This window comes from Diadema antillarum, unplaced genomic scaffold, assembly GCF_040938485.1.
Source record: "Diadema antillarum isolate AM-2024a unplaced genomic scaffold, OU_Dant_1.0 scf00000008, whole genome shotgun sequence".
Lineage (NCBI taxonomy): Eukaryota > Metazoa > Echinodermata > Echinoidea > Diadematoida > Diadematidae > Diadema > Diadema antillarum.
This window is the reverse complement of record NW_027270897.1, coordinates 5,012,622-5,026,143: the sequence shown is the minus strand read 5'-3', so window position 1 is coordinate 5,026,143 and position 13,522 is coordinate 5,012,622. Positions and strand designations below refer to the sequence as shown.

Sequence of the window (13,522 nt, the reverse complement as noted above, 5' to 3'; positions counted from 1 at the left end):
ATGATTGTTGTTTATTGGTCTGCCTTGCGTTTCTGTTTGTTTGTGATGATGATCTGTTCGTTTTTGGACTACTGTATGAATACTCTTTTATTCCGAGAGGATCATATGATGGACTGTGCCATCCCTCATGATATCAAATACAATCAACCTTGCCCAAGTCGAATCTATATGGACTGAAGAAATAGCTTCAATTTTGAGAAAATTGTACTTATGAGAATAAAATATAGAGAGAAGAGGACTTGAAGAGACCTTCAATTTAGACGATATTTGACTTATGCGAGGTCAACTTAAGCAAGGTTGACTATACCTCTGTTTTTTAATTTTTGTCATGTGAATAAACTGACCGGAGCATTTACAAATCTATGTTCTTTAATTTGTGACAGAAAGAGTGAAATACAGAAGAGTCTCATTCTCAGAAAGAATTGTTTCAAACATCCCTCCCTACCCCCATGAACAGAGTAATCTTGTTGAGTCTCAAATGCTTAGCAAACTGTCAAAAACTGTGTAAAAACACACACAAAAAAAACATGTTAAAACATGTGAGAAAAGTGATAAGAGATAAGTCTTGGACACTTAGGTGTCATAGGCTGTCTCATGCACTTTTTTGTTTTTTTGTTTTCCAGCAAGGAATTTGGAATGGGATCATGCGATAGCTGAGTTTAATGGAAGGGGGTCGTATTTAGGATACCCTTCTCCCTCACCTGTTTTGAGGGTTTCTCCCTATATACTTCAGTAACAGCTTTCTCTTTCCTCCCGTTCCTTTCTAGGCTGTGGAGCAGCTACTGACCCATCTAGACCTGGATCCATCATCTCACAGACTTGGTCTCAGCCAGGTAAGGAACCAAAAGTTCTACATTTCTTCATTTACATAGAACAGTTTATCTCTTTCTCATCTTTTGATACCTGTGCTTGGAGTGCTTGTTACCTATGGTGCATATCAAAATTGTATTCCACAACAGCATGGGCATATTTGCCCTTCTGTTTCTTATCTTTGGATATGTTTGAGTTGTGTTCATGTTTGTGCTTTGGGTAGAAATTTAAGTTTGTGTTTGTAAAAGCCTTTCAGCAAGGACCTATAGCAGGAGGACACACCAGAGACAACCAGAGACCACCACCTAGTGACGACAAGTGGATCCAACAGACTCTATATTGTTCTAAAAATGCTTTTCAGACAGGTCCAGATTTGTTGTAGGGGTCTTGGATGGCCGCAGGGCAAAATGCATCCATGTGGATGTAGCTGCTTGAGATCTACACTCTTTCATCAGAGTTCAAATGTGCGCTTGTAAAGAGAAACATGCAAGTGATTTCAGCAAGATGGTTTTTAATTCTTCGCTGGAAGTCCTCCTTTGCAGATAAATGGGCAGCATGTATGAATATTGGTTGGTGCTTGTGTGTTTACAATAGCTACCAAACTTGGATCTTGCTGGAGATGCACACCAACTAACCATGGATGTTACATCCCAGTGACCTTAGATGTCTGCATTCTAGGTGTATAGGAAAACATGTTTATTTGATGTGATATTTCATCCTTGGTGATAAGCCTGTGATGTAAGCCTATGGGTGCAGTTGTGTAAAACAACTTTTCCTTGAATTTTATTTTGTTCCTTTGATTGCTTTAAGTATAGTCTTTCTTTGAGAGCCTTCCACAATCACACTGAACTTTGTCTGAACTTGGCACGTGGTATTGGAAAAACATGCATCAAATCCCAGGCTGAAATGTACCAAAGGAGTTTATAGTGAGAATAAAAACACTTTCCGAATGTCTTCTTTTTTTTAATCATCTTTGAATGATAAAGGCATCTTGTAGTTCCATCAACGTACGGTGGTCAAATTCATCTGCTTCAGAATATCCAGAAAAAGAAGGGCTTGCTTTGTTGTGTATATTTTGTCTGGAGATTTCTTGTAGATTACAGATGAGGTAGATTGCGCACATGGAGCATTTCTTTGCTACCAAGATTAACCTGTTGCCAATGTAACTTCTCACTCAATTTCTACACTTTGACCATGATGTAATGTTTGCAATAGATAAGCTCCATCAGACTCCCTCTGTGTAACCTGCTATCAAGGCTTGCTGTGTCTTGAGTCTCAGAATGTTAATACACTAACTGGAGGACTGTATAGTAATGACAATAGAGAGATCAGCAGCACACAGTTTGCAAGAATGGCATGTGTTCTTGAATCTGACTCTAGAGGGCACTATTCAAGTGCCTGCACTCCACTGAGCCCTGGTTTGCAGTATTGATCAAGGTGTATTTATAACCATATCCCGGTATTTTCTCATGAAGTTACATAGTGTAATCCTGACAAAGCTATTTGTCCATGTGATCAGAAATATTTATAGATTACTAAAGTACTCTGGCTCCTTTTAATTGTGTCTCCATCCTCTTCCTACAAGTATCAAGAAAAGTAAAGGCAACTTTATGTGTATGATGTGATTTGAAGATCGTCATCACTCCCAGTAGGAAGTGTGAATAAATGATTGGAATTGCATTAGACATCTTGTATATCTATTAAGACCAAATTACTAAGTACAAGGTATAGCATACACACAGGATTTGCTCAACTCTTTTCATGACTAAATCCTGGGAAATATTGGTTTTAGTAGACCGTGCCATAGTCATGGAGCTGCAGGTTTGAGAGTGTGCATGTGTAAGATTAAAGATGAACCCAGATTTGTGGATTAGGCTTCACTCCTGGTTGTTGTCTAGAGAGGGGATATACATTTTTATTGAAATTGAAATGTCTGCTGTGCATCTTGTACATATCATACATTACTATTGCTGTTGTTAGTGGTGGTGGTGGTGGTGGTGGTGTCATTTTCAAAAATATATTTTTCCCCCTAATCTTGATGTTTTTTTCAATGATACTGCGGACAGGATTTCAGTTATCCTCTGACCCTACCCCTTACTTGTAATCCTCCAAAGTTTTAAACCGTGTGGTCTGCTGTTCATACCTAGAGATCTAGTGGATGTTCTTCTTAGTGAAACAAGAAAGTGGTAAGAGGGACAGACTAAGGGAAAAAGTATGAAAAAAGAAAAAAAAAGAGAAGAGAAAAAGAAGGAGAAAATGAAGCGAATGAGTAAGATGGAAGGAAAAGGAGAAGCTGGGGAATAAAGAGAGAAATTGAGATGCAGAGAAAGAAATGCATGCAGTTTCAGAAAGGAACTTGACCAGCAAAGTCCACTCCTAATTCAGCAAAATATGTATCATGCGTATATGTATGACACACATGGTGTCCTAAGCTCTTATTTCCGTGGCAATTTGTAAATCCTCCCTTCCCCTCTCATGCCTGGGTTGGACCTCCTGGAAATTGGCTGACCTGTTCAGACGAGAGCAGCTTGGATGGAAATGAGATTCTCCAACAGGAAATGTGACACGGTCATTTGTATATGAGATAGAAACAAAACACAGAAAAAGGGGGTGGAAATTTGAAATTTTAGCTGTGATTTTGTAGATGTTATTGTAACTCTTTTAAATTCCTGTGCCTTCAGTGTAGGTGATATTGTTGGTCAGGTCTTGACCCTGTGGTTCAAACACTTTGTAATTCCCCATGTAAGGATAATGTATGGGAAACCCAGGACCTGATAACAAATAGATCAAGATATGCTAGTAACTGTGTGTCTAGAGGGGATCTTTCGAGATCCTACTGTTGGTCAAACATCTCATTTTTATTTCCCTTTTGTTGGTGTTTTCTGGCACAAAGACTTTCACTCTATGTAGAACAAAGAAAGCCTTAATTTTAGAAAGCTTGGTAGATGTTTTATAGGAAAGTTTGGTCACTCTTCATTCTTTTAATTCAAGCACATGTTATGGTATTAGAGTAAGAAAAATATGCAGTGATATCCAGTGATCTATGAGCATAATCTTGTCATAGGTTGGATTGGCAAAATTTTGCAAGTGCATGACTCTGAAGTTAGTCCTACTGTAACTTATCTTAGTCCTAACTTATCAGATCTGTGTATGTCCATAAACCTCCTTTTGAAACAGGATATATCAACAGAATAGGATGCGGCAAGTCCATGTCAAACCAGAAGTGTCTGTCTTCATTGATTTTTCTCCCTCTCATAGGAAAGGGATAGTAATTGTTTAAAACTTTGGTGCCATGGTTGAAGTCACAAAGAAGCCAGGGGCAGATCCAGGAATTGCATAAAGAGGGGGTGCCTTTACAAAATAAAAAGGGGGTGCACGCATATCTTTTTATTGCTTTTGTTTTGGAAAAAATAAGGGGGGGGGGGCGCCCGGTGCGCTTCCCCCTGGATCCACCACTGGAAACCACTAGTATTTGCCCTCCACTTCTTCTTTCCCACAAATCTAATCCAGATTTGAGATTTAATAATAAAACTTCATTTCAAGAGAAAATGGAGCAGATTCTTGTTCAGAGGGGTTGATTTCATAATCTCCCTGATTGTGCAGGTTTGCCAGAATAACAAAAATGTCAAAAATTAACTTAAAACTACTAACACAAAAATTGGTATGTGAGACTTGTGTGGTCTTTCCGATCATACTTTAGTGCATCATTATTTCAATGGGAGCCCCTAATATGCTTTATTTGTGAACATGGAAAGCAGAAGATCCTAATCTGTTCTTTGCTAGTATTACTAGAAGTGTTGTAAATATTTTTTGATTTGTTGTGTATTTCATGATGTAATGAAATATCACATCAAAGGATCACACAATCTTGTAAAACACAAAAAACAAAACAGGTCTCAATCAAGCAGGCTTTAAGCAAGACTAGCACCCTCTACTTTCTCTAATCCTTCCTACTTTCAAATCGAAGTTGAAATCTTGCCCTCCGTGAGGAAGTGACAAAATTGCGTCTATCATCTCAAGTTTTCTAGATGCTTAGTCCCGCACCAGTAGGAGAGAGTTCCACTTGGAAATATTCTGTTCTTGGGGAGTGAGTGAATGTAGAGAATGGGTTGTTCACTTAACCTGCAGGAAATTTGTATAATGCGACACAAAGTGCTTGAATTGAACCATTCCTTCTTACAATCATTTTGAAAATTTATCAGAAAAGCAGACAATACTAGCTAAAGATAATTACCATTGTTATCTAGTTACAGGCTGGAATGGAACGTTTGTATTCTTAAGAGAAAACTGCAGACAGGAAGTGAAATTGATGGGCCATGCCTCTGATATGTTGTGGGTGAAGAGACAGATAACCTGGCGAGGTGGCTAATGCTATTTGTAATCGCAATGTCAAGTGCTCTCTCGTGGCGCTAATCCAGCCGTGGTGTTAGGCGGAGAGGATGTACCTGTTGGTTGAATCTGTCATTCCCCCGTATCTCTCTCTCTCTTTCTCTCACCCTAAATTAGTAAATCATGCTCACAGAGAAAACAAACTAATTAGTTCCCCCCATGCTCCCACAACCACTCTGCCCTGATCGACGTAAACCCAGTAGGCCAGGGGGGAAGTGTTGGATAGTTTGCCACCACCATAGCATGGTCTCTATGTCTATTTTATCTTTCCTCACATCTTATCTCGGACTATTGGTTTTGCTTCCCAAATAATAATTTCTAGTATCTTGCTTCTGTACTTCCTATTCAATACTCTTCCTCGTCCTTTGTTACCTATTATCTTATTTTTTGGTAAAGCCATACATTTGAATTCAGAATGTTCCACATCATACCAAAGGCTAATATATTGTGTTTTCTTCTGTGTCTAAAACTGGAGTTATATTTGAGATTCACATATTAAGGGCGTAGTCTGAGGTGATGAAGGAGGGATCCCATAATCTATGACATGCCTCTACTACTAATCTTGGGATTTATTGAACAGAATGTAGTCCATATTGTGCAAATATTCAGACTTGTTGTTGTGATGGAATTAGATAGCAATATTTATATTCGTATGGTCTTCATAACAAAATTTTATGTTTTTATCGATTTACACAAAATTTGAAAAAGGCCTTATTGTAATGATTGTGCTGAAAAGCCTAATTATTCTTAATGAAGTATTGCTTGTTATTGCAAGATGCTAGTTTGCCCCTTTTCCTCCTAATTGTGTAATACTGTCCGCATCTCACCTTGACATTTATTCTCTATGTTCTCTATTTCTATCAAATTGAAATGTGATGCCACTGGTAGTCTAGTTTCAAGGCTATAGCATTTTCCATCTCCATGAGACTCTCAGCAGAGAAGTGCAATGAATTGCTGCAGCGCTAAGGTACACAATCTCAGCCTTGGTGTGTGGAACTACAGGATACATCAATCAATTTCAGACAAAACCATTCTATCAATACAATTAGGAACTAACAGACCTACTCTTAAAGCTCCAATATGTCATCTGAAAAGACTGTCTTCTCCATCTGAGTGTCCTTGATTCTTTGGCATCTTGCATCACTACATGCTAGTCCTGTTCTCTAACCACATCACATGGCATCCTCTTGTTCAACTTTTGTTATCCCCACCCCTCCTTTTCTTTTTCCAGCGAGGGATCCTCCATATCCCATCTGCTTGAATTACTGTATTCCTGCCATAACATATCCAAGAACAGTTCTCTGTTTGTTACATGAGTTTTACTCCTAAAGGTGGCTAAGATAGATTTCCTCCCAGTCGTTTAAAATAGCATTTGGGTCAGATGTGTGGATGCTGCCCTCATGCTCGTTTGGAAATAGCAACAAGAGGGGGGTGGGGGGATGGAATACAGGGGAAGGAAAATTGAGTTTTAGGGGGTTATTCCTGTCGAGCGTATGGGCCTGGAGCGTGGCGGGCTCTTGGAGCATTACACTCAGGGGAGAGCTTTGATCTTGATGCAAGGAGATGCTTGGATTGCAAAAATTATCGTTTGTGACCTAGTCCATGTAGGTCCGGTGCCGGACGACAAGAGGGGTCGAAGAAGGTAAAAAAACTCTCCAATGGTTCATTTTTTCTTCGCTCTAGTCCAGGTTGAAGTATGTGCTTGAACATAGTATTGAGTTAGCTTGACTCTTTCTATAGAAAACATTTAGAAGAGAAGAAAGAAGTTTGAAGGACTATTCTACTGTGAGATATTGAAAAGAAAAGAAAAAATAAATTGTTATTCATTATGATGTTGTCCCTTTATAAACTGGTGACTGCTATTAATCTATTGATATGGTCTGCTTGTCTACTGAGTATCTATCTATCTGTCTGTCTGTCTATCTGTCCGTAGTAGATGGTATGAACAATAGTGCATCTGTAACCACTCTCCATGTCAGTGAGCCACCATTCAAAGTCAGGACAGCAACTTTTGAAAACCTTCTTCAACAGGCTAATGGCATGAGTTTGCTCATCTAAAGCAGCAAGCAGTGATGCACATTAACTTTGTTTAATGTAAGCTATAGCAAAGACAATTCAGTGAAAATACTGCATCCATCATGTGTCATGTAACTCTCTTGATTCAGGTCCAATTTTGCTGAAACCTCTAAAGTTCTATTTGAGTATACCCTGTGTAGCAAAGCTACTATGAATCAAAGGAATTGATCTTTAACTACCTGTTAACTTGGACTTCTCTTCCTGGGTGTAAATCTTGTTAGAGTCACCACCAGTAGAGTTCTGCATTACACTTACACAATTGTGAGTTGCGGAAGTCCATAAATTTTGCAATGGACTTGTGAAACTGAGACTGACGTCTCCCACCCACACATAGATAGGTTTTTCTACTTTTTACACATCGCTGTGTCAGTGAACCTCTCCCATTTTGCTTTCGCAAGTATTGTAGAAGCCACCATCCATTTGACAAAGAAAATGAGCTTTGACAAAGGAATGTTAAATGGCAAAATTTATCAAGCAGTGACAGCAAGAGACATCGAAACATTCTTGGGATGTTTACAGTCTTCACTGTCGTAAGTTTTCCAACAGCTGTAACTTGATTCTAGCTTTGACAGATGGTTCAAATCATTTATGGAAATAAATTTGAATATTTATATGTAACTGCAAACTGACATGTTGTGGTACAATCGCTCACAGACTGTGACACTGATGCCATTCCTCAAAGAGCTGGAAAAAAAGCTGATTTCTTTTCAATGAAAACTGTCATTATTTGAATTTAAATTACAGTCATTCTTGCTATTCTAAAGCACTAATGCTCAGTACCTTTTAAGAGGTGCCTCTTGAGGTTTTGTCTGAGCACATTTGATTAGATATCAATCAAATGAAGTGACAGGGTTTATGGAAACCATTATATTCTTTCTGTAATGCAGCAAACAATACTGAAGACCTCTTTATTGATTATAACATAGCATAAAGTAAATTGGATTTAAGTTTTAGTCCACAGGTTGTGTAGTCATCAGTTTGAATGACTTACATTTGTTGCAATACCATAGCCTGGTAAAATTTTCTCAAGTCAGTTTACTCAAAGTATAAGTTCAAGATGGGACACGATTAGGGTCAGAGCACCATGTGCCTTATTTTGGGGTAATAGCATCTCTTGTTGGCAAGGAGACCCCCCCCCCCCAAAAAAAAAAAAATTAATAATAATAATAATAATAATAATAATAATAATAATAATAATAATAATAATAATAATAATAATAATAATTGATGATTGGTCTTTTATGTTCTGTGAGAGCTTCAGCTTTTTGGTCATTGAAAAAAAATAATAATGCTTAATTTATATTTTCCTGCAGTATGGGAAGATAAAGTGATGGAATATCATAGAAGTTAGGCCTATTTACTTACATCAATGGGCTATAGAATTATAATCATAATGTTTCTGTATAAAACCAATGCTAGACTCTTCACTTTGATAGCATGCAAACTGAGAAAGAAACCACAGAGGCCTTGAAACCAGTTTACAGGTCATGACCTCTGGGTTTTGGGTATGTTTTATTTAATATTTTTGTTTGTTTGTTGTGTTTAACCGTCCATCATCATATTTTCCTTCAGCATTTCCTAGTACATGTGTCTCTTGAAATATCGCTGGAATTATTCTTTTTAAATGCTTGCTTGCTTGACGGCAGAATGGTCATTTTTCCATTTCAGGTTCAGTCAACTTTATTTCACTCAATCAATAAGGCAAACTATAAACAAGTATTAAATAAGTGCAAAAATACAATAAAGTCTGAACTTCAAAAAAAAAAAAGAAAGAAAAACAGGAAGAATACAACTTCATAGATGTGTGACCTTCAGTGCAGAGCTGAAGGGTCATTTTCTACTCACAGGCCGTGAAAATATTTCTGTCTGGTCATACACTGAGAACAAAATTACCGCAGAATGCAGTGTGGACATAGTATTAGCAATTAATGAAATATGTGAATGTATTCAATGGGCCCTGAATTTACTGTTTTGTTTGTTGTGTCCTTGAAAGCAACTGTCATGTTACAAGACTGTAGGGACAATATTGTTTTTTGAGAGAGTGTAGTTACAGAGATTCTTTTCTTTTTTCTTTTTTTTTTTGCTTTTTTTTCTCCATGAATAAGACCATATGCTCAATCTGTATTGTTATGAACACCCAGCAAAAGAGAAGGCTCGCTTTCTGAATTCTTTTTCAGTTTGTGTCCATAATAATGCAGAGCAAGCCTACCATCTACCAAAGAGAGTACAACAGCAATAAAACAACAATCTCTGTAACTGTCATGTTATTGTGTACATGAACAAATGAAGAGTTTGTTTGCAAAAACCAATAAGTCCATATTTGCCAAATGGAGATATTTGCGATTAAAGGTCAAGAAAAATAAAGAGAATAATAAGAAATTTTTTGCTTCTTTTGATCATAACTTCAAAAATGTACCTTTATATATAGTGACCAATATATCATTTAAAAGGTATTATTTTTTACTTTATGACAGAGATCGTACTTCAAAATCTTCAAAAATGGACTTATTGGTTTTTGCGAACAAACTCTTAAAATATTTGCATGATTAATGTGAGCCTAGTGGTTCTAATATCACTAGTAGATCTAAAGAATGGTGCTGACCCCTCGTGGTTTGCCCAAGGTGACTAGCAATAGTCAGCAAACAGTATCAACCAGGCACATTGTGCCAAAAGCTTGAATGAATGAATGAATCTACAAATTTAACCTGGAGACAGAGAGAGCAAGAGAGAGAGAGGGGAGAGACATATGACCAAAGCTCATAGGCCTTATCAACAATGTTAGTGATTGTCTTCTGCTGATAAAACAGACAGTTGATACACAGGTTTGAGGCATGACTCACTACAAAGTGTGTAGCCCAGATGAACTTTGCTTTGTTTTCCTCATAAAATTAATGTAGATAAACCCCTCTTGATAGTCGTGACGTAGAGTGAAACATTAACCGCCAAGCATTCAAATCGTACATTGTCAAAGGGCCTAGGATTTCAAGTGCCTTGGGTAGGGAGGTAATGTTTGTGTGTAATGCAGTTACAAGTCCTTGGAGTTGTTTTTCCCCTAACAAAAGGTGCCAGGTGTTTAATCTGCTGTGCTTGCATGTTGGCAGAATCTCCTTCTTGGCAGAGATGTTACCTGTAGTTTACTGTCGAAACTTTTGGAGAGGTACATTGCCGTGAGAAGACAGGAAAAGCAATAATGTGTTGATCTGCAAACTTTGTTGCCACTTGTCAACAAAACTGTGCAGTTGTTTTCAGTTGTTTGGAGAGGGAATTACAGTGCTGGAGTAGCAGGGAAGCTTCTTTGATCAGCCTCTGAAATTCAGGGAGCTGTACATCTGCAGCACACGCCTATCAAGTCCTCTGCTGGGGGCACGGAAGGTGCTGCAGCTGTAATGTGCCATGGTGGATAGATGCTTCATAGACTGTTATGAAGCCCCGTGGAAGAGCAATGGCAGAAAATCTCTTGGAGAAAGCTAGTTTGGAGTGGCTTGCAGGATATTAGGCTACAGCAGCATATGAGGATGGCATCACTGTGGATGGTATAGATGGATGTTAATGTGAGTTTCCTTGATTGGATGGATGAGTTGGTGGAAGTGTGAACAGGTCTCCTACAACCCTGCTGCCGTCTTTCCCTCTGGCACAGCGGAGGCAGGTAGCTATGGGAGTCTCAGGCGGCATTCTCACAGCTCAGATGGCATAGATCTATGTAGTGTAATTCTGAAGCATGGTAAGGCATGTTTGATGTGCAGCATCCTCCATGTAGCCAGTCTTGTGGCTGAAACATACACTGCCGTCTCCTCTAGCAAGTGATCTTACTCTGAGTTTTATGTAAGAAGAGATTCTAACAGTGTCATCTACTGGTGCATTAGCCTATGATGGAAGCATGCTTAAATACACTTAGGCACGTTTTCAGATTTGAAATGGACTTCGTAGCATGTTAGGAAACATATTTCTCGCTCATCAAGTTAGTTTTGTAAATGTGAATGGAAACTTGAATGGTATTTCTCCTGAATATGTTTCTCAAAGTATATGTTTGACCATCTATGGCATGGAGGTGGAGTTGTTTAGATCAAGTTCTACCTGATTCTGAAATGTGCATTGTGTAGGTCTGACTGACCTCTAAAATGTCATTGAAGAGATTGAAGAGCTCGATCAGCATGATGTTGTTTTGATTTCCATCACACATACTCTTACTCAGAAAACATAGAGTGTACCAATACTTGCATGTTTTATTGCATGGCAAACCATAGGGTTTGTGAAGCAGCTGATGTATGAAAAGTCATTTGCAGTTAGCAGTTGGCGAACAGACTTGCCGCAGTGCCTAAATGGCTCATGGCTGGTACAACTGTCAGAAACATGTTTCGAAAACATGATCAGAAGCAAAAAAAAAAAAAAAATTGAACAGTCTGAAACCTCTTTCACTTAACTGTGAAGTATGAAATACAAGTATGAGTTGTCTTATGAAACATTCCAGTGTGCTGGACTACCTGTAAAAGGTGATAGGAGAATTTAACTCTTTGTATGCTTTGATTGCTGATTGGCATAGAATACCCTATGGCATTGTGCACAGTGTTCAGAGTCTCTGACATAGAAAAGACTAAGCAGTGAATCATGGTCTAGGCCAATTTTCAAAAGAGCTCTGTAGACATCTTTTTCTACTGATCTAAGGAGCAGTCTTGTGTAGCTGATACTGATCTTTTGATGTTGTTACCCATGTCAGTGAGAAAAAGATGGATTCACTGTGTGAGATGTGCAAAGCCTGTATGATTTGATTGGGGACAAACAAATGAATATCTCGTAACCAGACCATGTGACCTTGAACTGGAAATCTTAATGGCTTTTTACACTTGTAAATTTTTGCTTAGCCCCGGACCAACGGTGGGGCTAAGGGGGGGGGGGGGCCTTAGCCCCACCGTTGGTACGGGACTATCCTTAGCCCACTTTCTGTTTACACTCGTTTTTGCCAAAGTGGGCTACACTATCAACACTATTCGCGATGCTTTGACAGTGAAAACGCCGTCCTTACACCGTGATTTAGTCGTCCTATGGTTGTGCTTTCGTCGTGAAAAAGTCGTGTTTTATTGTGATATCGCTGTGAAATCGATGAGGTAGATAATGAGGTAGCCCCTTTGTCATGTTAATAGATCTTTGTTCGCCCTCTTTAGAAAATGTAACAATCGGAACAAAAGCACAGTTCTGGCGAGGGTGTCTTGATCGGACTCTCGAAAGCTTTTGTTATAGCGCAGCAAGCCGTCCGCAAATTTCTATAGTCGCGTGGATTAGATTACTACCATGGCTTACCGTTAGATTACTACATTGTTTGAATTCCCTCAGTTCATCGCGCTTTGCCGCCCGGGCACACGATAATCGCTTCGACTGCGAAGTGCACACAGTGAGGACGGAAAAAAAGATATAAACTTTAGCGAAAGTGCATGATCAGACTCTAGGTATATTCTGAAAACATGCATCTAATCGATCGCTTATTTTCCGTCGCAAATTACATGGTAAAATGTGCAACAAAATCATTTGTATTTTACGTAAAAACGTTTTATAAGACCTCCGTGAACGCAATGTCAACGTAAAGCGTGAACTCAGTAAAATCGGAGAAACAGTAAACACCCTGCCTCACTCAAAACATCTGTATACTCTCCCTTAATCTGCATCGATTTCCACTCCAAATTTCACTTCGATGGAGTTTGTAATCCGTTCCTGTCGCCGTAACGAAAATGTTTAGAACATCAATGGTACTGAAAATGACTTTCCGAATATTCCGATGTATCAAAGGCAGGGCTCGACACTAACGGTGGCCCGGTGGTCCAAAATTTCAGAAATGAAGATTTTGATGGCCCGATCGGGCCACCAAAAAAGGTCGGATGTTTGCCTTTACTTTTAGAAATGAACAGCGGTAACAATCGGCTCCGTAAGATGCTAAAATTAATGTCAGATGTTTGCTTTATTTTTGGCAATGAATAACGGTAATATTCGACTCCGTATGATACAATAATGAATGTCGGATCTTTGCTCATACATTGTACTTTTGGAAATGAATAACGGTAAGATTCAGCTCCGTACGGTGCTGAAATTAACGTCAGATACTAGTATTTGATTTTGCGTTCGGAAATGAATAAAGATAACATTCGGCTCCGGAAGATGCTGAAATAAAATAATGTCGAATATTTGCTTTGACTTTCGGAAATAAATAACAATAATTTTCAACTCCGTACGATGACAAAATAAATGCCGGATATTTGCT

General features: G+C 38.6%; 1 protein-coding gene across 8 annotated transcripts in view; it reads left to right on the top strand.

Annotated features, from left to right (window-relative positions):
* The window catches only part of LOC139718987 (unconventional myosin-XVIIIa-like), a 226,393-nt gene that overhangs the window by 106,210 nt on the left and 106,661 nt on the right, over window positions 1-13,522 (top strand). For all 8 annotated transcript variants that reach the window (XM_071630437.1, XM_071630462.1, XM_071630457.1 and 5 more), the window contains one exon: window positions 768-833. In XM_071630437.1, coding sequence (XP_071486538.1) covers window positions 768-833 — 66 coding nt within the window. The remainder of the gene's footprint in view (window positions 1-767; window positions 834-13,522) is intronic.